Raw genomic sequence first — 26,951 nt, 5'->3', positions numbered from 1 at the left:
CTGTAAGGCTGGGTTTTTCCATAGATTCAAATCGTGTTACTGGAATTCTTCAACATATATAATCTTACACTCTGAATGGAACCAGCTGCTCCTCCACTGTTACTTCAGGCACAGGGATTTAGAGGTATTGCAGACGCTCCACCCACTTTTCCCAGACCTCTCTTATGGCCGCCACGTCACAAGTCTTGCAGGTCTTGACTCACTGTTATCAAATCGTAGCATTCTTGAGAAAGTTTGAAAGACTTTCAGGGGCATCGTGGCACAGAAATTCACCCTTCCACTCGCTGCATCCCTGCGACTATATGTAGCCTCGCCTCGGGACCTATACACACCTGCTATGATTAGCAGCCCTGTGTAGGCACGCAGGTCAATCTCACACATCCTTCTCTCCATATTTACGGAAGCCCTCCAAATTTGTCATCTCTAGGATAATTTTTTCGAAGGCTGATGTGATGAACATGTAGAATGTAGAGGCAATGTCCTGGGCATGGGCAACTACATATCTTGTGGGCCCTGGGGTCATCCTTATGACATTTTGTGCTGCCAACCTGCCCTGGGTGTCATATGGTGACAAGGACCATGTTATTTTGCTGTTCTTTGACAAAAATGTCTCTCATTCAGCTTGGGGGATTTCTTCTTCATCTGAAGATGATGCATCATGCTCTGTATTGTATTCTTCCCCATATTCTTCTTCAGATACCTTCTCCTCTTCTAAATAATTGTTCTCTTGTTCCTCCTGGCCATCTGAAAAAATCAGATCTATGACCTGTTGGGCACTGAAATGTGCACTCATGGCTTCAGCAAAGAGAGAACTGGGGGTACTGTCATTTGTAGCACCTTTATAGCCTCTGACTGCATTCCCCATTAGTAAACAATGCTTTCAAGAAATTTTTATTTTGTCTGAAATTTAGTTTATTTTGTCAGAAAGTTTTTTTATTTTGTCTGTGAACTTGAGTCATGTGTGGGGTCGTGGAGGGGAGATGCTGCATATGCACAATAAAGTTCAATCAGTAGCACACATAATCTCAATTTCTCATTGTGTGAGTGTGTGTGTGTGTGTGTGTGTGTGTGTGTGTGTGTGTGTGTGTGTGTGTGTGTGTGTGGCGTGCGCGTGTGGCATGTGTGTGTGTCTTATTGTGGTTTTTGTGGTGTGTAAATTATTTTAGAACTGCTGGGTCAAAAATGACCCTAAGACAATCTTTGTTCCCTGGTGGTCTACAGCTTTCATGGAAACAAGAACAAAGGCAATGTTTCACTTTTTCTAATGTTGGGGTCACTCTAGGAAAAGTCATACAATTTCAAGTTGAAAAATCATTTAGTTGGTTTTCTCTGCTGGTAAACATAGTGGTGGGTCATTTTTGATCCTTAAGACAACACAAGGGCTAGGGGCTCAAATGGGGCTCTCTGCAGGCCCAGGAGGACCATGGGGATATCCCACAGGGGAAACAGTCAGCCTCCTGGTGACTCTCAGGAACCTGATGACCAGGTCATGCTTCCCCAGGGACTTAACTTCCACCACGTCATGGTGCACCGCTATAGTGGCCGCATACACATTCAAGGTGGAGGAGGACAGCCACCCCTCCAGACTCTCCTGCAGGAAGTAAAGCACTAAACCGACTGCACATATCTGGGTGTTTTTCCTCTGGAAGAACTCCAATTTACAAACAAATGTCACTTCAAGGCATATAGCTGCCTCGTAGAGGGAGCCCTGGCCTGAGTGATCTTGTCTACCATCGCCAATGGTAGACCACTTAAATCTTCCACGTCGCATCCAGGGGCCAGTCATGGAGGTTCCAGAGGTCTGGGTGCGGGTGCCAGATGGTGCCCCATCCCTGAGAGAGGAGGTCCTCCCTCAGGGGAACTTGCCAGGGAGGGGCTGTTGTGAGGAGCGTGAGTTCCGAGAACCATGTCTGGGAGGGCCTGTTCGGTGCCCCAAGGATGGCCTGTTCCTTGTCCTCACTGACATTGCACAAGGTCTGTGCAAGCAGGCTCACTGGGGGAAACGCATACTTGCTCAGCCCCCGGGGCCAGCTCTGCACCAGCGTGTCTGTGCCGAGAGGAGCCTCGGTCAGAGAATACCAGAGTGGGCAGTGGGAGAATTCCCGGGAAGCAAACAGGTCTACCTGTGCAAATCAGCTGGACCACCTGGGGGTGGAGTCTCCACTCTCCCCTGAGCGTCACCTGCCACAACAGTGCATCTGCTGTATGGTTGAGGTCACCCAGGATGTAAGTGGCCCGCATCAACCTCAGTCGCTGCTGACTCCAGAGGAGGAGACAGTGGGTGAGTTGCGACATGCGACGTAAGTGTAAGCCGCCTTGGTGGTTTATATACCTTACCATTGCTGTGTTGTCTGTCCGAACCAACACGTACTTGCCCTGGATCAACGGCAAAAGCATCCGCAGGGCCAGCAATACCACCAGCAACTCGAGGCATTTGATTTGTCAACCCAGTCACAGTCCTGTCCAAGAGCCAGCGACAGCGCTTGTGAACATTATTCTGTTGTAAATAAACCGAGCTGCATTTCCAGTTGTATCGTATCAGTTCTAGTGTGATCATTCCAACGCATTTGCATCATTGGAGAGGCAGTTTGTACACGGTCCTCACATGGACATGCATTGGAGAGTGACTGGAAGTAAAGAATTATAGTGAAAAAGTAATAAAATATTTATCTTTTTCTCACCCACTGTGATCGTATCACTTTAGAAGACATACATTTAACCACTGGAGTTGAATGGATTACTTTTACTATGACTGCCTGTGCATTTTGGAGCTTTAAAGTGGTAAACATAATCCACTTGCATGAACTTACAGAGCTGAGTTATTCTTCTCAAAATATTTGTTTGTGTTCTGCTGAAAAAAGAAATTCAGAAACATCTGAGATGGCATCATGGGTAAATGTAAATTTGTGAGTAAATTATCAGACAATTTAAATTTATTTGTGTGAACTATTCCTTTAAGTCGGGTAGGACCGAAAAAATGAGAATGCATTCAATTGGCAACAGTTTCTTCCAAATTTTAAACCAGAATTTGGGCTCAAAGTACAATGGTGTCACTGTTGTTTACATTTTTTTATTTTGTTACTTGCTGTCAAAGCCAGGATGGGTTACCTGGAGGTGTGAAAAAGTTTATGAGGAGGAAGAGAGAAAAAAAACTACAGTCAGTATTCTTTGTAAAAGCCTGTGGTGGAGGTACAGAGCCAAATTCACACTGAAGAGCATGAAAACATTGAAACATAACCACATGTTCCTCACTGCAGTTCTGAAGTAAGAGCTTCACTTGTGTTGTTTTTAGGAGAAATGGTGATGTAATTCCCATGCTGTATAGGCTGATTTATACTGGTTTGTGCTGGTCAACCAGCATTTATAATTGTTTCTTGTAATGCTTGTTATCTAGCTAAGTATAGCTAGTCAAAAATCCTTGTTGGCAATACTGTATAGTACCAGCACACCAGCAGCCCATGATGTGGACCAGGTTTTAAAACATAACACATGCTGGTGACTTTTTTAGCAGGGTGAATCAAACTGTGTACATTCCAGTCTTAATAGTGGACACTTTTCCTGCAGTTTCTGACAGCTCCAGGTACCTGTAGAACAGACACACTTGCTTGTCAGATGGTTATCAAGCTGTCAGAGTGCTGTGGAATATGCTTTACAAACAATTACCACACCATCTGCAATCTCAGTGAGCTGTTTAGCATTAGCGTCTCAGTTTCTTTTCTCTCTTTTCTTGTTGCCCTCTTCTTATGTTCCTTCTGTCTTCTCAGTTCATTCAATCCATGGGTTAATGAAGGAGAGGTTAAAGAGCAGCATGGATTGTTTGTGTGTCTGACTTCCTTCATTTTTATCTTGTTGAAGCCTGGAGCTATGATGTTTTTGCATTGTGGACGTCTCACAGCTTGAGCAAGCACTTGCGCACGTCTCAACTACATTACACACTTTTATGAGTTTATTCCAGAGAAGCTCTCACACCATGGCCAGAGGTAAAATTGAGACACTGGAAGAGTACAATATTTGTTCTCAAAGAAAACAAGTTCAAAACATGGGCATAATAATGTGGTGGAATGGAAATATGGAACTAAGTGATTTATTTGTACATTCCCAGTCATTTTTTATTTTGATTTTTTTTTTCTCCTCTGCTCAGGTGCATCTGTCACGAGAGTAACTGCAACTGATGCAGATGATCCGGTATATGGAAACAGTGCCAAACTGGTCTACAGCATTTTGGAAGGCCAACCTTATTTCTCCATTGACCAATCCACTGGTAAGTTAGTTACATAATTAAATAAAAACTCTCGGTGTCCAGATGGTTATGAATCATTAAAATTATTCATAATCCTTATTATTATGCTTACACATTGCTTATAATAGGTTTAAGAATAATGCCCTTACATGTGCCAAGAAGCATTTTAGTTGATAAATAATTTATTATTATCATCATTGTTATTGGAGAGAGCAAATAAATATTAGAGAATGACTAAATAAACAAGAACTTTTACTTGAAGGACACATGCAGATTCTGATTTTCTTCTATAACGGTGCACGGATCAATTTGTACCTTCTTGATTTAAATGACAGGGCTATCTTTGAATTCCATCTGCGTTGTGCTCCCTTTTCAACCTTGACTTTGCTTTTCCCTAATTGCATTTTCAGCTGACTTGTTAACAGTTTGTCTGTAAGCAACATGATTAAATAATGGTGAAATCACATTAATAAGCAATGAGATGGAAATGAACAGCATGTAATTTGGAAAAACATCAGACAATAAACAAGGACCTGTATCTGTCCAAATTGCATGTGCATATTAAATGAACAGACCTTAAAAATGAATACTTTTTTTTTTTATGAGAACACCTTGTCTCCTTTATAACCCTGTGCATTTCAATCAATCACTGTCAGATTTGTTTGAGAATGCAAATGGTCGAGAGAAGCTGTGAAAGCCCAAATTAAGGTGCCGTGTGCGTGGTTTGCATGAATACTGAACACATGCAGATGGCTTATTCAAGTAAGCCAGATGTTGTAATGAATGTTAATGAAAAATAAGAGGTAAAGGGAAAACAACCATTAGAAACCATTTTACATTTTCAACATCTTGCAGGAAATGAGACACATTTGATAAATAAGAAAACATTATGCTCCAATTCATTACTTGTTTAATGGCTGGCAAAAAGAAAAAAGAAAAATAAATAAATAATGGGAAAGTCTTCAAATACCTATGGAATGTAATGTTTGTCTCGCCTCCTTTCTGTGATCATCAATTAATTGTTAATCATACATCAGGATGAGAATTGAACAAGGGTTAAATGCTGGTTGAAGGCATGACAAAGTGTTGATAGTATTTGTAAAAGCATCAGAATTAATGTTTCACATAACACACCAGCCATATCAAGGACTAGGGCAGTCTACATTTTCTGGATCTTATAGACAGTGCGAGAAATTCACCTCTAAAAATGCACCTTCTTAGTTCACTAAAATGATTGTTATCGTTTGGTCTAATTCAAAGACTATAATCTCCAAGACAGAACAAGAAACAAGGACATGTCTAGTGGACAATGCACTGATAATTATTCATAATAGAACACAACTTGGCCCTAGAACACACTTTTCTCTCTTTCTGTAGAATGTCTTGTTTCTTGAGTTGTAATTATATGTCATTGTATTATTATGTTAGATTGAATGCCTATTGAGATTATCAGTTGTCCTGGTCATTAGAGAATGATTTTTTAGATCTTATTCTGTAGTGTGTGTACATATTTGTCTGTTTATTGAAGGTGCTCCAAATTACTTTATCATGGAGGTGATTTGACAGAATTTAAACACATCATACACCATAACATAATATGATTAAACAATTAAATAAAGAAAAAGAACAGATTTGTTGCACATATTTATATTATTCAGACAGTTTGCATTTTATTTGTTTAGACTGCAGGTTCCCCTTGAATTTCCCCTTGTAAGGGTTTTATATTTTTTATGGTGGAGTCAATGGCATTGCATCCACTATTAAAGATTATACTCATAATTGAAATGACTCCAGATGTGGGGACAAGACCTCAGCAAACAAACAGGCTAATTTGAGAATTAGCACAGGCAATGATGGGACAAACTAAGCTGGACAGGGCGTCAAGGACAGGGGAATTGCTGTGATCAGACAACAACCAGAATTAGATTTTAAATTTGAAGGAATATATAAACATTTCATAAAAAAAGGAAATTTTATTATTAAGAATGTTTTTTTTTTAAATACATTTCATTATAGTTTAACTGTCCTGCAGTGTGATATGCTAAACATGCAACCATTTTTAAAATTGTATTAAAATGATTGTGCATGCATGCTTCTTGAACCTTATATTACCTCAAGGGAATATATGGGAAATGACTTTTAAAAGTACTTTTAAGAATTAATTTGACACACCACAGGACCTGTCCAACCCATCCATCCATCCATCCATTCATTGACATGAAACACAACACATACAAATAAATAATTGAGACATTTTCTCAATACTTGCTTTTGTTGGTTTGTTCTGAACAATATTTATTCTATATAGGTTATATATTGTCATTATTTTAGCAATCATTAGGGTGGCACTGGCAGGGATGGATCGTGAGATGAGGGAAGAGTATCTTGTTGTCATTCAAGCAAAGGATATGGGAGGCCACATGGGTGGGTTGTCAGGGACCACCACTGTAACAGTCACTCTTACCGATATCAATGATAATCCACCAAAGTTCACAAAGGGTAAGAGGCACACCCTTTTTTTCAAGATACCAAAAATTACATGTTTAGCAACTTTAATGTAATATTTTAATCTCTTTGTTCTCTTTGATGCTACTCGTCACCTGATAGATCAGATCTTATATTTTTGTGTACTTGTTAATCTCTAAAGGCTCTTATGAGTTCAACATTCCTGAGGATCTTGGCATTGGTAGGCCTGGAGGAAGAGTAAAAGCGAACGACAGAGACATTGGGGAAAATGCTAAATCAACTTATAGCATCATAGGTGGAGACGAAAGGGATGTCTTTGAGATTGTCAATGATGCTCAGACTCAGGAGGGAATCCTCAGACTCAAGAAGGTAAGACCAAAAAGCAGGCTTAATGTGCCACAGGGACTCTCGAGCAATTGTAAACTGTCAGTTATAGGATTGTCACTGTGCTGCTAATGATGGAAAAAAATGAAAAGTGCTCATTACCAGTGACAAATGACTACTAATTTTGCAAAGGCAGAACCTCTCAGTGTGTATTATGTATACCCTCTCTCTATCTGCAATAGAGTGCTTTTTAAACAGCATTTCTTAGAGACACAAATTTCATTTAGCAAATCTACACTGAAACACCCTATGCACTGAAACATGGATGTAAAAATGTAAGGCAGGTGTTCTGAGATTTGAGAACTACTGTAACTGTAAACCCCTTCACTTGGTTGTGCTCAGTTCTCAACCCTTATGTAGCTGTGTATATTTGCATATGGAATGGCAATTGTATGCAAATGAAGAACCATTCACAGTGGATGAGAGGACAATGAAGCCCTTTTATCTTCCAGGGACATCTACAGTGCAAATGTGCAGCAACAATGCTGCACAAACAATGAGACCAAAATATGGAACATTTTGCATGGGTTACAAGTCCTCAATCATCTCTTTAATAAATTATATTATAAACAACACAGTATTCATTTAAATGCTGATGGAGTTGTGCATATGATGTGACAACATGTGTTGTGTGAGAATTGGTTTGAAGGACATTTTTGATCATGGTGTCCATGAAGAATTTTAACAGTGGTGTGGTTTACATAATCTGCTTTATATAACTGTGCCATACAACATCCAATGCAATTCCAGTTCTCCCTAATCTATTTCCAATTTCCATGCGTGCATTATCAAATTAATATGGCCTCTCAAATAGCAGGCAGAGCTGAAGAATCAAAACAAGAAAGAGGCAGAGCGAGAAATAAATATAAAAATAAAAAGTGATTGGGTTTGTCTCTGGTCTCTCACAGCTGAAAAATGCAATGGCATGCCTGTTATTCTCCGTCTTCTCATCCCATAGCGCTTGGCCTGGAATCTGTTGTCTGCATTGCTAATAGCATGATGGATGGCAATGCATGAGAAAAACAGGCAATAAATTACCCGCTAACCTCTATACCTCCAGACGGTGTTGGGGTTCAGGAGAGCAAAAGAAGCTTGAAAAGCACACAGCCCTTATTTTTCCTCAATTTTTTACATCTGCCACTGTGCACAGACACACATTTCTCCAGGTGCTGGGACCAAGCCAGCATGCGACAACTATCATCTGCAGCTGGTCGACCGATGAAGCCTTCACCAACAATTACAATTTAGTTTAACTGCTGATAAATATAGAATGGGCATGGCCAAAATCATTTGTTGCAAGGTTAAATATATTGATCTGAGTGAGATTCCACAGGCTCAGACAGAAAAGATACTGCTTTGTTGTAAATGGATGCACACATTCATCTCCACCTGCCCCCTTAGGCTGTTATAGGGATGCTGTCCTTCCCCCACTGCTGATTTTTTTTTTTTGGGGGAGCTAGGGGCTCTGAAGTAGAAGTCCAAATCACGTACACACTGAATTGCATTTTCTGTAAATGATGGAGGTCAAGTAATAGCCGTAGTCATATTAAGTCCATTTTGCACAATGGGTGCCGAAAGAGAGACACAGAGGGATGCATAAAAGGCCGTTGAGTTGTAAAGAGTCAAATGGCATGCGTGATGCTCAAAAGAAGGTATTGGCATGACATTTTTCGATGGATCAGATTTGCAGTGTCTGAAATGAGAGGAACTTGTTTCAGTCTTGCCAATATGCAAAGCTGAACTTTAATGATGGCCTCTGGAAAGTGAATTGAACTACAATAACTGGTAACATTTCTAGGATACTGCTGAAAGAGAGGAGTTTTCTTTCTTTCTTTCTTTTCCTTTTTCAATTGATTTGGACCATGCCTGCCACTGCTATACTGCAGCTCTTCCAATATAAGCTATTTTAATATGTCCATGTTTCAAAATGTTCTTAAAAACATGCTGCTAATAATATATATTTCAAAAAGATTGGAGCTGGAGCTCTAATTTTACATAGAATCAATTGCCCAAATGAGGACACAAATGCTTTAAAATTGGCCTCTACAGGTGAATCATAAAAATAGTAAGCACAATTTCTAGATACAAAACCCTGCTGTTAATGGTAATTATTTAAGTTATAAATCTGATGACAGTGAAAACTAATGGGTATTCCATTACAATATAGAAAGGTGTTAAGTCATTACAAAATAAGAAAGCACATTTTGAATTTGTCAGAAATGATAATAGTGACTAAGATGCAAAGTGGAAATGATTTGCATGTTGCAGTAAATATGTTTAGTTGGCATTTTAAGCAATGTGGTGGTGGTGGTAAAATTATGCTGTGGCACAGTATTTCCAAACTTGGTATTTCATCAGCAAGTCTGGGCACCCCTGTAAAATGGGGAAGAATTTGAAGGAATAATTGAAATACTGCAGTTGAACCTGTTTCAGTTGGTCATTGCTGTATAAGTTACTGTAGCTCTTTAAAATATTAAAATGGGCATATATTATTATTAATTATGATTTTACATTTATTATTATTATTACTATTATTATTATCATTATTATGTTTTTTTAAGAATATGTTCTAACATAAAATTTTAATTATGTTCAAGTTTGAGTACTTTAAAATAGAAATGTCACAGAAAAGAACATTTCAGTCTAGGCTGTGTAATACAGTGAAAATATAGAAGTGGGTCTAAATACTTTTACATGGAACATTGTTTCCTCTTGTTTTTTACCCCCTCTCCATCTCTCTTTCTCTCTCAGCATGATGGTAGTGGTAAGGGGGGATAAAATGAAATACATTTCTCCCAAAAGCTTCCTGGACTGCAGCAGCTAGAGGTACAGTACATTGGCTGTTCTCATGCGGGTGCCCTGCTGTCAGCCACTCTGACTTCAACGTTCGCTGAAAGAGGAACTACAGCTGCTCTTCTCTCCCAGCTGGGGCTGCTCTCTGCCCAGCTCCAGTGGCTGCCTGACCTCCCATGTGGGACAGGGGATTTGAATTTTAAACATAAGCACACACTGTAAATTCTTCATTGTATCACTTTTCCTAGTTCCAAGAGCTAGTTTCTTTTCAGATTTCCTTCAATGATTAAATCTACTTTAGTTTTGTCAATACAAGCTGGTTATAGAGCAAAGAGTCCATTGTTCTATTAAAACATTTGAAGAAAGTATTGTTTACTTAATAATATGTTAATATGTTTGTAAATTATTTGAAAATACAGTGGGATCAGTCTTGTATGTTCATGCAGAAAGTAAATCCATAAAATGTTTACTTGATGGGAAAAGTGAGAGAGGAACTGAGAGGAACATAAAACTGTGTCAATATATCTTCACTGTAGCAAATACAAGTTACACAGGTGGGCTGAGCTCTTTTCACCAAACTACAGGGCCTTTCCTCATAATCAGAAATCCCATATATTTATCCTTGAGTGCAAATAATTCCCAAATTATATTTTATCTGCTGCTTCAATTCTCACCATTAGATAACTGCCTCAGAGAATGCATTAACAATGTTAATGTTATGGTATTGTGGCCAAGGATTAATTTTGTTTTCAGACAACACAAACATACAAATTATATTTTTCAAGATCTTTTAACAATTTGCAACAATTTCCTTGTGTTTCCATTAGATTAGACTCATTTGAATCCCAAAAACATGCTGTCTCCACCACAAATGAATAACACATCCCACACTCCAGGTGAAAGTGTGGTTATTGCTACTAAATATATATTTTTTTTCTCCCTGTTGTTGGGCTTACAGCAGTTTATATCTTAACTGTTGTACACTGTAAGGTGAGAGGAAGATGTGTAAGGTACAATTATAACCAGACCTGCAAGCCCAGCAAACTGAGTCTGCTAAAATCAAGAAAATGTGTGTCTTTGTTATGGTGCCCTTTAATAATAAAAATATCTCTTTCTCTCTGTCTTCCAGCCTCTGGACTTTGAGAGCAAAAAATTTTACAATCTAACAGTGGTGGCTACAAACATACGTGCCGATTCGGTAATGGGTGGGCCCTACATGGACCAGGCCATGGTTAAAATCATTGTTGAGGATGCAGACGAACCACCGGTGTTCACAAAGACCAATTATCTTTTCGATGTGCACGAAAATGCTGCAATCAACACAGTTATAGGAGCGATTACGGCAAGGGACCAGGATGCCCCACACAGTCAAGTCAGGTAAGGGCAATGATTTCCAACACATTTGACCTTGATGGAAGATGTCTTTACTCTGTTGTCATCATTGCTGAACTTATGCCAAAAACTTCTTTATTAGATCAAGAATAGATCAAGATCAAGCTTCTGCATGGATCTAATATCCAAGTGCTTCTTCACAAATGCATCCTACCTGCCAATATGTGCTGCTGATGAAATTGCTTGTGATGTGCATTTGCATTCAAACTAAATGGGGCTCTCACCTCCACAGAATTGGTTGTACTGGGAGAGAGGGAGAGAGAGAGAGAGGACAATCACACAATAGGATTCCTCCCCTTTCTTCCACCTATGTATTTCACTTCTGCAACTTCCTTCTTGAAAAATTGCAAGGGCACCTTGAGTATAGGTTATAGAGCCAATTTCTCTCAGTACAACCTACCATTCCATTAATTCTTTAGTGACTTGTGATGTTTCGGGGACAACACTCAACAGGTTGTGTTGCAGAAATCAGAGCTTGACTTTCAGCAGTGAAATAGAATTTATACCAAGTGGACGTTCTCATATGTATTATATATTTATTTATTCAAAACAGAAATCTTATGCAATTCAGTGATGTCCTACATAGCAAACAAAATAAACTGTGTGCAGAAGGTATAGTTGTTTATATTTGGGGTTATTTTGGACATATGGTTTATTTTAATGTATTGAAAATTATTTTGATTGGAGTTCAAGAATAAGTCATTAAAAATATGTACATATGGTTCACTTGGTTTTGCTGTCCCCAAGTGGGAATGCATTTTTTATTTTTTTGCGGCTTTTCCTTTCTTTGTTGGAATGCATTTTTCCTTCTTGCTGTCAGTCGCATTTGTGCACCCGTTGTTCTGACATCCAGGCTCTTCGTATTGATGCATTGTGTTATCTGGAAGATGAATTACTTTTATCCTGAGGCCTTCCAGTAGATTGTGTTAGGCAAAATATGACAAGGTCCACTTTAGCATTAAGAGATAAATTATCTTTTCTAATGAAATCAAAGGATTTTTGGTTCTTTGATATTTTTAGATGCTGCAGCATTCTAAAATGAATTTTGAGCATAAAGGGGTAAAGTTGTATGTCTTCCCATAAATGAATTTTGAGCATAAAGTGGTAAAGTTGCATGTCTTCCCATAAGGAGCAAGAGAGTTAAATACATTTAAAGGTAAAAGCCACTTTGTAAAAAGGAAACCCAATAAAAAATATATATAATAATAAAAATGACTGACTGTCTTCCGAGTTGCCCATGTTTAATTTCTTTCCTACATCAAAGTGAAATCAGGAAACCATACCTACAAAAGTTCTGCTTGAATACAGCTAATTGTGCACATCGGTGTGGCTATCACATCAATGGCAGAAGCAATCCAGGTGAAATAGGACAAGAATTTAAAAAAAATATGGTGTAACTGATGCTTTTAAAAGACTCTGGTAAAATGAAAATGGCAATTTTAATCACAGCACGACATGGAAACAGTCACTCACGGAAACATTGTACCACATGCTCTGTCTAACCTCTCTAAGACCACCTCTCCCTACACTCGACATCTCTCTTTCTCTCACCCCCCTCCTTTTTTTTTTTCTGTAACAATCCTAAAGCAATATTACTGCATTGAACCATTTAACCATTAAACCATATGCCATTCCAGGTAAATGTCTCCCTAAACATTGCAAGCTATGTCCAAGTTCAAATTGTTAGGAGTATCATCTGTCAAAAGAAGTGCGAGTGTAATCAGTGGTCATATTTTAACATCCTCTGACAGAATTGCCTCTGGCTCCAACTCTTGTTGTAACACCTGATATGTAGCATATGCTAATACATGGTTACTGCTCTTGGTGAAGATTGTGTTATTTAGATGTTTAATTTCCCTATACTGAGTAGGCAGGCAGTCATTTAGTTTGGGTACTGTGGCACAATTATAGATACAACATACTGGAAACCATCCACGACAGCAAAAATAAATTGTGCTTCTGTGAAAGTTCTTTAAAGCACACTTTTACTCTGCTTAAAATTACATAGTAAATACGTATAGCTTTGAGAAAATGTTTCATCATGTTTTTATTTAGATAAAAAATATGAATATTAATATTACTAGAAAAAAAGAACAAATCTTTCTATTGCTGAATTATCTTATTTAACACAATGGTCATACTTAACATTAGAGTGTTCATGTTACAGTGTAATTAGGCGAGTACCAATTAATTCTTATCACACTTAATATGTAATTATTTTCTTGAGTGGCTTGCAATTACACAATCTTATTGTTTGTTCTATTGTAATTAATTATATTAGTGTGTAGGATGTGGTTTGAGTCTTAAGTCCTTTTCTCAGTAAATGCGAAGCATCCACGTGAATTCTCGCTGTGATTACATTTTTTTAATGTAACAATGAATTCCTACTGAGCCCTTCACACCAGGAATGAATGTTCATGCCAAATCACGTCTTTTCTCCTATGGGTTCTCTTAACATGTAAATTATATTGCTGCATCACTGCCTTGCAGCTCCTTTAAAAAGCTCTCTTATCTTAAATAGATTATCGTCATATATTGCTGTATTTGTTTTCCTTTGCATTTAAACTTATGTGAGTTCTCTTATATCCCTAATGTAAGATATATCGCAGAATATTTTCCTTTGCATCACCTTTTTTAATAAACAACTGTATGGATCTTAAGTGTTTTTATTCACAAAATATTAATCAAATTAATGCTGTGACTTGGCTTGTATGTTTTTGTATCAAAATGCACAAATTTGCTTCTCTTGGTAATTTTTGCGTGTTTCCCTGAAATAAACTTTAGAGACGTTCCTCACATTAATGTGATCTTAAATTATGAAACAACTGTATCATTTGGTTATTTTTGATTAATAACTGATGATAATACTCTTATAACTGAATATCAACTGATGAACTCTTAAAACATTTAAGTCTAAATTATGTTGAGTTGGTCTTGTAAATTCTTTACACCTTAAAACGTAACAACATTTTATTCCATAAAATTATTAATTACAGAAATTATTGTTTATTTCTCCTTTTTTAATTCCTCACTTTAACTTTGTCAGTTTGATTGACACATCTCTTGGTAGTAACTGGAGCTGTCAGAGCCTGACTGAAATCTACTCAGCATCCAAGAGACTGCTCCCAGGTGGGGAATGGTGTCTGGCTGCCTGTGCAGCAGTAGAGCACTCCTCCTGGACTTACACCGTCACTCTCAGGATCTCTATCACGGTTGAACATTTACTTGTGTTCACATTCTAGGCCAATCAGTTATCTATTTCATTTTACATGCATCGTTTCCATCTTTATATTTTGCTATACATCTCCTTCTTCGTCCACGGAGGGACTCTCAATAGATGCAGCTTAGGGGAGATGCCCAAAATGAATTACACTGACAATTAAAAGATTAGCAAAATACCAGTGCATACAAACTTAAATGAATGAAAAAAAAGGTTTTGGCACTTTAAAAAGTGGCTACCTGCAATTGTTACCTTTAGAAGCTATTTCTACTTGATATTACTGTAAAATGAGTCCTGTTGGTGTGACCTAATGTATTCAGGTTGATTCAGTTATCTTAAATAACATAATATAAATAAAATAATATTTTTGACTTGAAGCAAACAAAATAATTTAAATGTTACCTCATGAAACACGTTTAAAATGAACTTTTTAAGTAAAAAAAAAAAAACAAATTTTTGTTCTGATGTTCAGAGAGAAGAAAAACTCATTTTATTGTTTTATTTGTGACAGTCCATGTCACAAACCATGATTGAAGTTATTTTAAGTGCATTAAAAAAGTGGTAACTTACAATTGTTGCCTCAATATCTACTTAAAATAATTTTTTGGATGATTTTACCTGATATATTAAGGAATGCTCTCTGTTCTCTGTCTGTTTTCTTTCTGCAGGTATTTTATTGATAGACACACAGATTTAGAGAGGCAGTTTAACATAAATATTGATGATGGGAAGATCACATTAGCTAAACCTCTGGACAGAGAGACGGATATGTGGCACAATATCACAGTGACAGCCACTGAAGTCCGTAAGTAAAATCTTCCTCTTCCTCTTCTTTATTGAAACATTATATTTTGTAATCATGTTCAGAATGACTGTATAACAACCTCAGAGATCATTTAGGTAAAATATAAATGCCATTTCTGAAGGTTTGTGTGTAAAATAACTTGCAAACTTGAAATCACGCACAAAAAGAAAATGTCCAAGCAGATCTGCTAACGTGGTCTTCAGAGGATTGTGTCTTTCAGATGCACAAAATTGCATGTCTTTTGTGTGTTTCCCTGTTATAAAGTTTAGAGATGTGCCTCACATTGATGTAATTTTAAATTATGAAACAAGTATTTTATTTGATTATTTTAGATCTCAATATCATAACTGATACATAACTGATGATCATACTCTTATAACCTAGTATCAACTGATGAACTCTTAAAACTCTCAGATGAAAATAGCATAATAACTTTTAAGTCTAAATTATGTTGATTTTCAAAGTTTAAGAATTTTGTTTTTAACTGGTGAAATATTACAAAATATTTTAAGTGGCGATTCTATAAAGAGGCTTGGCCGGAACACACCACTAGGTAGAACAGGTATTTTTTGCTCCCAAGAATCGAGCAGAGAGCATTGGTTCTCTCTCATGTAGCCTCCAATGTTTATCCTGAGTGCAGCTAATTTTACCATGGTCAAGATAATTGCTGTTTGAAATTCAGATTTTGTTTTAGTATATATCAGTGGTGCAATGGCTTAATGTGTACGTTACATAATTTGGTTCTTTGTGATTTATGAAGTGAGGTGATTTTGTCCTCCTTTCCACTTCATTTTCAAGAGAAGATTGTAATACATGGGTATTCGTATCAACTACTCTTACACTTTAAAATAGCAGAGATTTCATGATGATATCAAAAAGGCCTATAAATAAACATACTGTATTTATACTGTATTAATAAATGTCATATTGAATAAACATAAAATGGTATTTAGTGAGAGTCGAACTTTAAGTAAGCGTGCATTTGGTGAAATTACATGCAAAATTCTGCAATAAGCCCACAACACGCACGTGCAATTTGATAGATTGCACTAGCATATTAGTTATTTGGGATCTTAGTTAATTCAGGCTAAAGGGATAATTAAAAATCCTGTGAACAGGCACATTAGACCAACAAAACTTTAACATCACAATTGCCATAATTGTTAATAACATAATATAATTGAAAATGGAGTGCGTTGTATGAGCGCAAAGTGATTATCTTTGGTCCACAACTGCTTTTGATTCCTTGAATAACGTATAACGTGTGAGTAAGGGCAGCCGTTGGACTTTCTGGTGCCCTCCTAAGGTTAGATGGTGCCCCCCTAGGGAGTTGGTGCCCTACGCAGATTGCGTAGTCTGCCTACGGGGCGCGGCGGTAATGCTTTAACAAGTAGTTAAAGGGCAGTTCATTTTAAATGTTTATTTTTGTTATCATGGCTCACCCTTAAGTCTGAATGAGAATTGTCTCCCGTGGAACAAAAAAGATGTTAAGCAAAACATTTAGTCTCTATCTCAATTCACTGTCACTGTTTTTAATTCAATGTAAGTGAAACGTGACTGAAACTCCCAAATATCTCCTTTTGATATCCACTGAAATAAGAAAGTCATACAGGTTTGCAACAGCATAAAGTTAAGTACAATTTACAATTTACAATTTTTGAGTGAAATATCTCAAATAAAACCTTAAAGTTGACAAGATGTATTGCAAATGTTAACAGATTAAATTATGCAAGGGAAGGAGAGGGAGAGATGCTGTGCTGCAGCTTTCCCCCTGATTGGTCTGAATAACTCACAGCATCACGCAGACTGCTCTGTCTTGTCTGTCCATGCGCTGTCCGTGTCCTCTTTGCTCCGCAAAGTTTTTACTGTGTGAGAAAAGGGATGTGTGGCGTGAGAGCGTGAGAACAGTGTCAATTGCATTGGCTGCCCTAGTTCTCTGCAGTTGAGCAGTTCTGTTAGTTTTAAATTATTGTCAAAGATAGTGTAAAATAAGGGAGCGCAACAATTTGAAAGGCATCAAAAGACTGTTCCAACCTTGCGTGCTTGCAAATTGTAACGATGACCGCTTTGTCGATTATAAGCAGGGGCGACAGTTTTAGAGATGCAAAATAACAACATTTGCATTTCGGATTAACGGGTTTATGAAGGTTTATACATGTGTAACATCATACGTTCAGTAAAAATGTGCTTCCCTGCACACACACACACTAAACTCAAGCGTCAGCTGCTTAATGACGGATGCATGAGAGAGAGAGAGAGAAAGATGATTTTGACTCAGTCATCAGATTCGGCTGTTTTAAGCTTCTCCTCTATTCACGCCCCAAAATGTAATACATCAGCAAACAAAATGTAAGAATTCTTGTTATTTATTTAAGATATTTAAGACTTTTTATGGCCTTACATTTTAAAAAGTAAACTTAAGACTTTATAAAACTTTTTAAGGACCCATGGATGCCCTGAAAAAGAGCGTTGTAGCAGTAACGTGACATAAATCCCCTCGCCCACGAGTCATGAAGTGACTTGGTTCCCCAGTGACGATGGGAATCAGGGAGAATTGAAAACCCCATGTAAATAAGCACCCCAATAAATTTGTAAAATTCATGGGGTCACCTCCATCCAACCTCCTTGGTAGCTGGAATATGATGGACAGTTTAGGATGAGCTCCCACCACTGATGGTTTGTAAAGCTGGATATCTCAGCAACTACAGCCCGAGTAAAAAAACAGCATGGAACACTCAGTTTCTCACAACATCATATTGGGGGTTCCATCTCATCCACCATATCCTCATGGTCCAGGTCTTCCTGCAGTAATTCCTGGTCCAGCAGTTCTTCCTCCTGTGTGCTCATGCCTTCATGAGCCACGTCCTTCTCTGCTGTGAACCAAAGCTCATCAGTCGTCAGCTGCCTCCTCCTCTTGAGGGTGCTGAGCAGGGAGCCATAGTCTTTATCCATCTCTACAACAGAAACAAGTACAACAATTGGTAGCCAGCAGTGTGTTCTTCACAAATCCGTACTCTGAATTGTCTATCCAGAATGTCCAACTGCAGAGAGTCCTCTCACACTTTTCTTGTGAACAGGAATCTAAAATCATGTCTGTGTGGTGGATGGTTAGGCTATCTTTATTACATGGGAAAATCAATAAGCTAGATAACTTGTCTAACTAGCAGGCCATTTTCCAGACAGGTCTGAACATCGTCTGCCCTCTGCCTCACATTAATTCAGGTGGATTTTTCACAAGTGACAAAACTGACCAAAAAGTTTTGATATTTAGCTAAAATTTTACATAGTATTGATAGCTAATGTTTATTTAGCAAGTTTCACAGAAACTGCCAAAAAAGTTTTGATATAAAAGAAGAGGCTTGCTGATGATGGTTACATAAATTTTTACAGAAAAAAACTAATAAATAAAAAATAAATGCTTCGTAACTAAAAAGGTTTGAATGGATACAGAAGCAACAAAATTGGCCAAAACAGTTATTGATATTTAGTTTAAAATGTACATTGTATGTATTGCTAGCTAATATTTATTTAGCAAGTTTCACAGAAATTCTGACGGTCATGTAATTACATTTACATTTACATTTATTCATTTGGCAGACGCTTTTATCCAAAGAGACTTACAAAAGAGGAAGAACATCAGCGAATCATCTTAGGGAGACAGTGGTACAAAAAGTGCCATATTACAAAGTTTCACTATCATCAGAATAGTATACAAAACAGATTTAAGTGCAACAAGAAATGTAAAATTTTTTTTTTTTTTTAGTGACCGGTTAAGTGCTTTTGGAAAAGATGTGTTTTTAGCCGTTTTTTTTAAGATAGAGAGTGAGTTAGCTTCCCGGATTGAGTTGGGAAGGTCATTCCACCACCGTGGTATGATGAATCTGAAAGTCCGGGAAAGTGTTTTGGTGCCTCTTTGTTTTGGTACGACAAGGCGACGTTCCTTAGTCGACCGCAGGCTTCTGGTGGGAACGTAGCTCTGCATAAATGTTTTTAGGTATGCTGGAGCAGACCCAGTGACTGTTTTATATGCCAGCATCAGGGCCTTGAATTTAATACGTGCATGAACCGGCAGCCAGTGGAGAGAGACAAAGAGTGGTGTAACGTGCTCTCTTAGGTTCATTAAAGATCAGACGTGCTGCTGCATTCTGGATCATTTGGAGAGGTCTAATAGCACATGCAGGAAGGCCTGCAATGAGAGCGTTACAGTAGTCCAGTCTATTTATGACAAGGGACTGAACGAGCAGTTGTGTGGCATGTACAGAGAGGAAGGGTCTTATCTTCCTGATATTGTAGAGTGTAAATCTACATGATCTTGCAGTTTTTGAAATGTGGTCTGTGAAATTTAGCTCATCATCAATGGTTACCCCTAGATTTCTGACCGTTTTGGAAGGTGAAACTGTAGTTGGAACCAGCTGCACGGTGATGTTGTATTCAACAGCCGGGTTAGCTGGAAAGACAAGGAGTTCGGTCTTGGCAGGGTTGAGTTGAAGATGGTGTTCCTTCATCCAGGCTGAGATGTCTGCCAGACAGGCAGCGATTTAAGCGGTCACTGTGGTGTCGTTGGCCTGGAAAGACAAGTAGAGTTGTGTGTCATCAGCGTAGCAGTGGTAAGAGAAACCATGTGACTGGATGATGGGTCCCAGTGATGTTGTGTATATGGAGAAGAGAAGTGGCCCAAGCACTTATCCCTGAGATACCCCAGTAAGTAACTGATGTGGCTTGGATACTTCCCCTCTCCATGCTACCTCAAAGGACCTTTCTGAGAGATAAGAGTTGAACCAGTCAAGCACAGTTCCAGTGATACCCATTTAGAGAGGGTGGAGAGAAGGATCTGATGGTTGACTGTGTCAAAGGCAGTAGAAAGGTCCAGCAGAATCAGAACGGATGATCTGGATTCAGCTTTCGCCTGTCTCAGCGACTCGATGACAGACAGCAGGGCAGTCTCAGTGGAGTGTCCACTTTTGAAGCCTGACTGATTGTCATCCAGCAGCTTGTTCTGTGAGAGATAGGCGGAGATCTGATTGAAAACTGCCCTTTCAAGTGTTTTTGCCATGAATGGGATGAGAGAGACTGGTCTGTAGTGTTCTATCTGTGTGGGGTTAAGTGCAGGTTTTTTCAGCAGTGGGGTTACTCGAGCCTGCTTGAATGTAGTGGGAAAAGTGCCTGAAAGAAGGGATGTGTTATTTGTGTAAGTGCCGGTAGGATGGACGGAGAGATGGCCTGGAGAAGGTGTGATGGAATGGGGTCAAGGGAACAGGTTGTGGGGTGGTTGGAGAGGAGGAGTTTAGAGACCTCAGTGTCAGTTAAAGGAGAGAACATAGGGAAAGAAGGGTTGCATACAGGAGCCAGGTGTTTAACAGGGTGTGGTGCTGTGAATGTATTGCTGATGGCTGTAACCTTATCAGTAAAAAATGTGGCGAATATATCTGCTGTCAGTGATGTGTCAGGTGGTGGAGGGGGAGGGCAGAGAAGTGTGTTAAATGTTCTAAACAAGCTATGAGTGTCTGTGGTGCTGTTGATCTTGGTCTGGTAATATGAAGTTTTTGCAGTTTTAACGTTATTTGAAAAAGTTGCAAGCAGAAGCTGATATTTACCTAGATCAGCTGGATCTTTAGATTTCCGCCATCTCCTCTCAGCTGCCCTGAGATCAGTCCGATGTTCACGAAGGACGTCAGACAGCCAGGGGCTGGGTGGTGTAGTCCGTGCTGGTCTAGAGGAGAGAGGACAGATGTTGTCTAGACAGGTTGTTAAAGTAGAGCTAAGTGTGTCTGTGGCAGTGTTTACATCAAGCATGGAAAATACATTTATTGTGGGAAGAGAGGCAGAGACATCAGTGGAAAGGCGAGAGGGTGAGAGGGAACGGAGGTTATGGCGAAAGGAAACCAAAGGTGGGGTCGGTTTTACAATGGATGGGAGAATCATGTTGAATTGAACAAAGTAGTGATCAGAGACATGTAAAGGTGTAACAAGAATATTAGAGGTGGTACGGTTACGTGTAAAAATGAGGTCCAGCTGGTTGCCCGACCTGTGAGTTGCTGTGGTGTGTAGTCTTTCCAAGTCAAATGAGGCCAGAAGAGTATTCAGTTCAGTGGCCTGGGGTTTGTCTTGGTGTATGTTGAAATCCCCAAGAACCACAAGTGGCCTGCCATCCTCTGGCAAGGAGGACAGTAGGACATCCAATTCCTCAAGAAATGTATTCCAGAGTTACTCGTACAAATATATGCTTCGTAACTAAAACGTTTTGACTTTCAATTGACAATATTGACAACACATGTTAAATAACTTGTCTTACCTCTAAAGATCACCTCAATTTCAATTTCAAGCAGTAAATCCAACACTTGAGGTAGTTTTCCAGGGCATCCGCTCTGGTGCCACCCAGGCAAATGGAGGATGATGATGATACATTTATTATTCATGCCCAGCAACCCCTCAACCAATTATATGTGCTTTTAGCTTATATTGTCATGAGTATCTGGCAGATTTCAGAAATAAAATCGGTGATCGGAAGGAACCATGGGAATAATTGTTCCCAAATTTTAACACTCTGGCTGGTAATGTTTAAACTTATTTGGCTTGCTGTCCACAGTGGATGAGTTTGAGGAAGCAGCTTCAATTCTAGCTCTGTTTATTTGGCTCTGAAGTATGAAAGTTCCCCCCGAAAGGAGTCAATTGAATGGGACGAAGATATATGGTGAGGTATGGTGGTTGCCTAGTTTCTGCGGGAGCTGTGAGTAGGGCACTGTTGCACACTGGCGTTGGAGGTAGCAATAGCGGAAGCTTAAAAATTGTGGGGGAGCTGTATGGAGTTTAATGCTGGGATGCACTACACTGCTGCATTTTTCTATTTGTTGACAGGAGTGAGTACTGCTGTGGCAGTGTCAACTGGGGCTTCATAAAATTCGAAAGGCTAACGCATCTCGCCACTGTGTTTATCGAAATGTTTGTTAGGAACGTTGGATCTGTTAAGGATGATTTTTATATTGTTTTGAAACCAATGTCTATACGCGGGGAGGCTTTTGTAATTGACAAATAGAGGCTCAAGTGGAGAGGTGATTTGAGAGTTTCTCTGGAGTAAAAAAAGATATTGAAAATGAAAACTGAATTCCCACTTTTCAGTTGATCAGTTTTACTCTGTTTTATGTTGAAACGGATTGTGTCATGGTTAAACAATTGAAGGTCGGAGAAGGTGGGATGGATGGCTGGGTTGAAAGTGGAGTTGATGGTGAGTTCTGAGACTCTGAAGAAGCCGAAGAAAGCCAAATTGAGCATAGTGTCTAGGGTTCTTGTTTTGTTGGGGCAAAATAACAGGAGTGAAGAGTAGCAATGCATTTGCCTAGGATGTCGATGGTTAGTGGTTGTCTGGTGTTGGGATGGGTGAGATAAATGTTTTGTAAACCTTTGATAAGGAGAGATATCTAGGGGTTTGTAATGATAGTGATAATTTTGTAGTGTTCTGGGTGACGGCTTGTAGTATTGATCCCATAGATAGGGTGTGGAGGTGTCTAAGATGGTGGTCTAAAGTATATGAGCTCTGAATAAGGAGGAACTGGAGTTGGGTTGGTGTTTGCTTCCGGAGCCAATTTTCTGAAACAGAAAATGGGATAAGGCATCAGTGATTTGATTTTGGTAACCCGGAATATGTTCAGCTTTGATGATGAATTGGTTGCAGTTGGACATCAAATAAGGTGTCTAGTAGGGTCATGATTTTTGGAGCATTTGAACGGCCTTTGTTAATACAGTGGATGGTGGCTGAATTATCGCAATGGAACAAAATGTTTTTTGTTGACCATTCGGATCCCTATAGATGGGCTGCTATGAGGATGGGATACAGCTCGAATGGGGCAGTCGATTCGGCTGACTGTGGGGCAAAGGTAAGCTTGGGTGGATGGGTCGAGGCGAACCAGCATCCTGGCAACATCTGAAACCTATGGAGGGGATGGTGTCGGTAAACAGGATGATGTTGCAAGGTTGGGACAATATATTGTTGTAGAAAAAGGTTAACCTGTTCCATTGCTTTAGGAACATTGTTCAGAGTTACAAATCTGTCTTAAATTAATGATGTCGTCTAGATCTGGAACTGAGGTAGCAAGTTTAAGCAATTGGGAAATTAAAGGCTAGCCTTGGGGGGGTTATGCGCATAGCATGGTCTAGGAGAGAAAGTATATCACACTTGATGCAATTGGTTGCTTCTAGCAGATTTGATGCAATGACGATTATTCTGTCTATTATTTCTTTGGGAAGGGAGGCTTGGAATTTGATGGAATCTAGGAGGATTCAGAGGAATTCCAGGGATGTAGATGGGCCTGAGGTTTTCTAGGGAAAGAAGGGAACTCCTAGTTCGAACAAGACATTTTTGACGGCTGTTAAATGATTTGCTGCAGGAAAGTGGCTTGGGGAAATGACGAGGAAGTCGCCAAGTAGATAAATGAGGTAGCGGATTGCATATTTTTTTGGTAGAATCCAGAACAGGGCTTCGGAGAGCATATATAATATCTTGGGACTTATTTTGCAGCTGAAAGTCAAACAAACTGCAAAGTAGAATTGATCACCCAAGCAAATACCAAACATTTAAAAGCTGACGTTATAACTACTTTTGCTAACTAAGCTCTGAAACTGCCTTTTTAATGAGGGTGATAGCTTGGTTTATATTGTGATAGTGCAAAGAGAATTCATCTAGTGTAATTCGATTGTTGATACTGGGTTGGGAGTTGCCATGAGGCGCAGAGAGATCGATGATAATGCATTTTTACCAGATCATTTCCTAGTGGCTAATCCAATTGGACTTATGTGGAACAATTCACATGGGGGGAATCGAAAGGACCGATCATGAATTTAGAATCTATGTATTTGTTGATGAAAGCCTCTACTATGTCAGGTTCAGATGTCGTGGACTGCAAGTTGTTGCAGATCAAAGTGGAGTTGTGTTGGCTTTCCAGGCCGGGGTCGAAACCTTCTTTCAGACCTGAAATGAGGAACAGAGTGAAGTTTTTATCTGGATGATTTTCTTTTTCAGTTGCTATTGTGGAAGCAATAAAAGGGGAAGAGAGATACTTTTTGAATTTGTATTGAGATTATCAGAGGAGCGATATAAAGAACAAATAGAGTGGACATGGTCTCTGCCACAGAAATTACAAATGTGAAGAAAGAGGCACCGTTGTCTGGTGAGTTAAAAGTGAGAGTCTGGATACGGTCACTTCGGGAGTGGGGGACGTATGAGGAAAACTTAGGAACTTGGGGTGTTGCTGAATGAGATGGTGGATCTAGGTTGATTTGGAGGCATAGCAAATATATGTGAATAATGGATCTACATCAGCGCAAGAGAGGCTTCGATATCCTAATAAAACTCTATTGTAAATGTGGCGAGCAGGGCAGGGCCGAGTGGTGTCTGGGCAGAGTGAGGCCGGGAAGATAAGTGGTGAATGATGTCCACCTGTGTGCCACACCAGTCTCGCGTTCCAGTGAGGAGCGGTGGGAGTATTTAAGGAGAAGAGACATCGGCAGATAAGAGAGAGAGATGCACAAAGCTACTTGTGTATAGTGTTGGTTTAGGGGCTGCATTCAAAGTAACGATGGGATTAATTGGTAGGAACTGATGTGAGCAGAGAAGGAAGCTCTACTTCAGCACCTGATATGATTAGGGAGTGGAGGTGGGATGAGACTGGAGGTGGTTCCAAGGTGACTGCCTGGGAAGGAGCTGGAAGAAGAGCTTCAGAAGCAAGTGTATGGGCTTGCAAGTAAGCTGGAGTTGTAGAAGGGATGGTAGGGTTTGAAAAGAGAGAGGGAGACTGAACAGGAGGCCTGTTTACAGCTGCTTGTTTGAAATAGGGTGGGACATGACCAAATTTCAACGAGTTATTGATTATAGAGAGCACAGAAGGACCAATGGAATCAATAAAAGTTTTAAACAAAGCAGTGGTTACAGGATGTTTTCATAGTGCTAACCAGTTTGGTGAGCTCGTGAAGTGCGATTGTAGATAAACTCTCCAGGATTGTTGGCTGGGACATGCACAGTATTTTGGGGCAAAAAAGAGGGAATGATGTTTGGTCATATGTCATTTATCTTACCAAAAAGAAAGATATAAAATTGTTGCATTCATCAACAGCAGGTGATGCAGGAGAGACAGTGTTACAAATGGTATCAAACAAAATGTTGGGATTATGTCTACTATTTGATACAAGATTAGAAAAATGTCTTAACCATGATATTAAAATCCATTCAAAATTATTTTAGATATTGATATTGGTCTTGAAGATGGGTGGATTTCAACAACCACTGTGTTTGCGACAAGTCGTTTTAAAGAATGAATACTACTGTTCATTAAAAATTTTCAGAGGAGCCAATCTAGTCTTTAGGAGCAACTTGATAAGCAGTGCTCATTAAAAGCTTGTATTTGTGAATCAACAACCAAAGGTGGTTAAGTTTCCTCTCAGAAACTGAAGACAGTTATTTTAGTAAATGTATATAGCTCAGCAGTCAATTTGTGTACATCCAGTGAGTATTTTAAACGTGCCAGAGTGGTTTACTAAACAGTCCATCACAGATAAAAGAACATCTGTTGACTGGATAAAAAAAACGTATTAAACACAGTTGTGGACCTGAAATAAATACTGTACTGCACAAGCCATCTACAAACCAAAAATATTTGTTTGTTTTGGCTTTGCATGTACAGCTACATTATTTGGATGTTTGAGCCAACACATTCCTGGATATTTTTATATTAACTCTTTCCCCGCCAGCATTTAAAAAAAAAAAGTTGCCAGCCACCGCCAGGGTTTTTGACGATTTTCGCTAAATTTTAATGGCCTGCAGAATATTTTCTTCCATGAATATATGAAGATGCTATATATCACAATAAAGATCTGAGCCTCTGCTTTTAGGCAAAAAAAACGATTTTATTTTATCTTCATTTGTTCTTTTTTTATTGCGACTTGAACAGAGGTCGGTTTTGTCAAAAACAACATTTCAGACAAAAAGCTGATAAAAAGGCATGTTTATGTCTGATATTTTGAGCTTCTCAATACTCCACTTCTTCATGTTTGAGACGATCGCAGTCTGTTTCTTTGATCAAAGAGTTGCGTACTCTTTCAAAACATGCAGAGGGGTCTTCCTTACCGTATAACACCTGAAACACGGAAAATTCTGTGTTTGGCGGGGAAGCGTTTTTTCATAAAACACGGAAAATTCCGTGTTTGGCGGGGAAAGAGTTAAATAAATAAGAAAGATAAAAAAATTAAATAAAATTTACTTTATATGTATTTGAGCTCATAGAGTAGAATAAACAAATGTTTTTAAAGACTCCTCGCCTAGCAACATTGTACCTTAAGTTAATCAGGCAAAATGTTTATCTTGCTCAGCATTTCAAAATGTTGACCTACAAATCTGGATTTTTTGGGGGTCAAAATTCAGAGATTATGCTTCTAGTACAAATAAACAGAATTTGAATAGAAATGTCAGTGTAACTAGGGTTGCCACAGTGTATGGTGTTACCGCTTTTACTCAGTACAAGTGACAACACTGGTGTGAAATTTTATACTGGGCAAAAAGGGAAAACATTATGAATGGAACTTCCAATATCAATACAATAGCCTAACAAATAGAATAGGCTTTATTAAAGAATATTTGCCTAATGAAGAGTTTGCGACCCATGATA

The 26,951-nt window shown here is 38.9% G+C and overlaps 1 protein-coding gene across 2 annotated transcripts in view; it reads left to right on the top strand.

Annotated features, from left to right (window-relative positions):
• LOC127650227 (cadherin-8-like) overlaps positions 1–26,951 on the top strand; it is a 175,118-nt gene that overhangs the window by 129,439 nt on the left and 18,728 nt on the right. Inside the window, exons 4-8 of one of the 2 annotated variants that reach the window (XM_052135533.1) lie at positions 4,142–4,261; positions 6,572–6,739; positions 6,888–7,075; positions 11,013–11,260; positions 15,164–15,300. In XM_052135533.1, coding sequence (XP_051991493.1) covers positions 4,142–4,261; positions 6,572–6,739; positions 6,888–7,075; positions 11,013–11,260; positions 15,164–15,300 — 861 coding nt within the window. Of the gene's footprint in view, positions 1–4,141; positions 4,262–6,571; positions 6,740–6,887; positions 7,076–10,186; positions 10,780–11,012; positions 11,261–15,163; positions 15,301–26,951 lie in introns of those variants that run through there. The other variant, XM_052135537.1, reaches the window with a different exon arrangement.

The sequence above is a fragment of the Xyrauchen texanus genome, chromosome 1 (assembly GCF_025860055.1).
Source record: "Xyrauchen texanus isolate HMW12.3.18 chromosome 1, RBS_HiC_50CHRs, whole genome shotgun sequence".
Lineage (NCBI taxonomy): Eukaryota > Metazoa > Chordata > Actinopteri > Cypriniformes > Catostomidae > Xyrauchen > Xyrauchen texanus.
The sequence above is the reverse complement of the archived record's forward strand: the minus strand, read 5'-3'. Positions and strand labels throughout refer to the sequence as shown.